Source organism: Zootoca vivipara, chromosome 16, assembly GCF_963506605.1.
Source record: "Zootoca vivipara chromosome 16, rZooViv1.1, whole genome shotgun sequence".
Lineage (NCBI taxonomy): Eukaryota > Metazoa > Chordata > Lepidosauria > Squamata > Lacertidae > Zootoca > Zootoca vivipara.
Window position 1 is genome coordinate 25,528,856 of NC_083291.1, and position 1,073 is coordinate 25,529,928.

The 1,073-nt window shown below is 41.3% G+C and overlaps 1 protein-coding gene across 1 annotated transcript; it reads right to left on the minus strand.

The window, feature by feature from the left end:
• Nucleotides 1-789, minus strand: LOC118075286 (taste receptor type 2 member 7-like). The gene has a single exon (XM_035097190.1). It carries the CDS (start codon nt 787-789, stop codon nt 1-3), a length of 789 nt encoding a protein of 262 aa, XP_034953081.1.
• Nucleotides 790-1,073: the final 284 nt, after the last annotated feature.

Here is a 1,073-nt window from a genome sequence, read left to right on the forward strand (position 1 = left end):
TTATCTGAGTTTCAGAATGCGCACTAAAATTACTTTCAGTTTTGCATTGGACAATATCAAGATTACCGAGTGTGCTGAAAGGAGTGCCGGCAGCACTAAATCAAAGACTAATTGCATATTTGTGCCATACGTGTACAAATTAGCCAAAGGAATGACTAGAGCAGCAAAATATATAATGCCAAACAACAGAGAGAACAACAAAGACTTCATGACATTGAGATAGACCTGAGTGCTGAGGTCCTTAATGGCAGGGCCACTCTTTCTTAGATTCCTTATGTGCATCCAAAGAGAAATGAGCAAAACCATGGAAGCCGTTACACTGAGAATGAAACTCATGCATATAGAGCAGAACTGTAGAGTTCTAAAAGCTAATAATGGGTCGTGGCAAACCTTGCTGAGACTGGCATTCTGTGTCAGAGTTCCTGAGAGATCGCAGAACTTCTTAGTTTCAAAATAAAGAATGGTTGGATGAACAGAGAAGAGGATGAGAGCTATTACCACCATTCCGAGCAGTCTGGGTGCAAGTACATCGATCCTTAGCTTCAGCCAGAGAAACAGGTGATGGGGGAAGTTGGTGACCTTCACACAGTAGAAAATATCGAGCCATGTGGCACACCAGAGGCTAACATTGCTGAGAAACAACCAGAAAAATGAGCCAATATCCTGTGTAAAAGTACGCGTATATTTCTCTGGAAGGCTGTAGTACAGAATATAATTGATCATGACAGTCAGCTGCAGCATAATTCTGGAGGTGCTCAAACTGGTCAAGAGGCAGTTGCAAGGGTCCATCTTCCAGTTTTGGAGCCATCGGTGCACATTCACAACTATGATAAATCCATTTCCTAAAAAGGCAACAGCAGACTCAATTGATAAAATGATCTGGAAAAAGATAGCAAATGGAGTAGTTATGCCCATTTTGTTACTCTTCTGCAAGAAAAGAAGTATCAGAGTGTAATTCTCCTGGTTTCTTTCAGCTGTCCAGCAGTGGAAACTCTGGAGACTTGGGCTTTTAAAATGATGAGATCATGGCGTGGAAAGAAATGCAAATTTCAGAAGGTTTCTGTTACTAATGA

What these genes read in the sequence shown, in the direction of transcription:
- LOC118075286 (XM_035097190.1), bottom strand. Translation starts at nt 789, where the DNA reads ATGGACCCTTGCAACTGCCTCTTGACCAGTTTGAGCACCTCCAGAATT.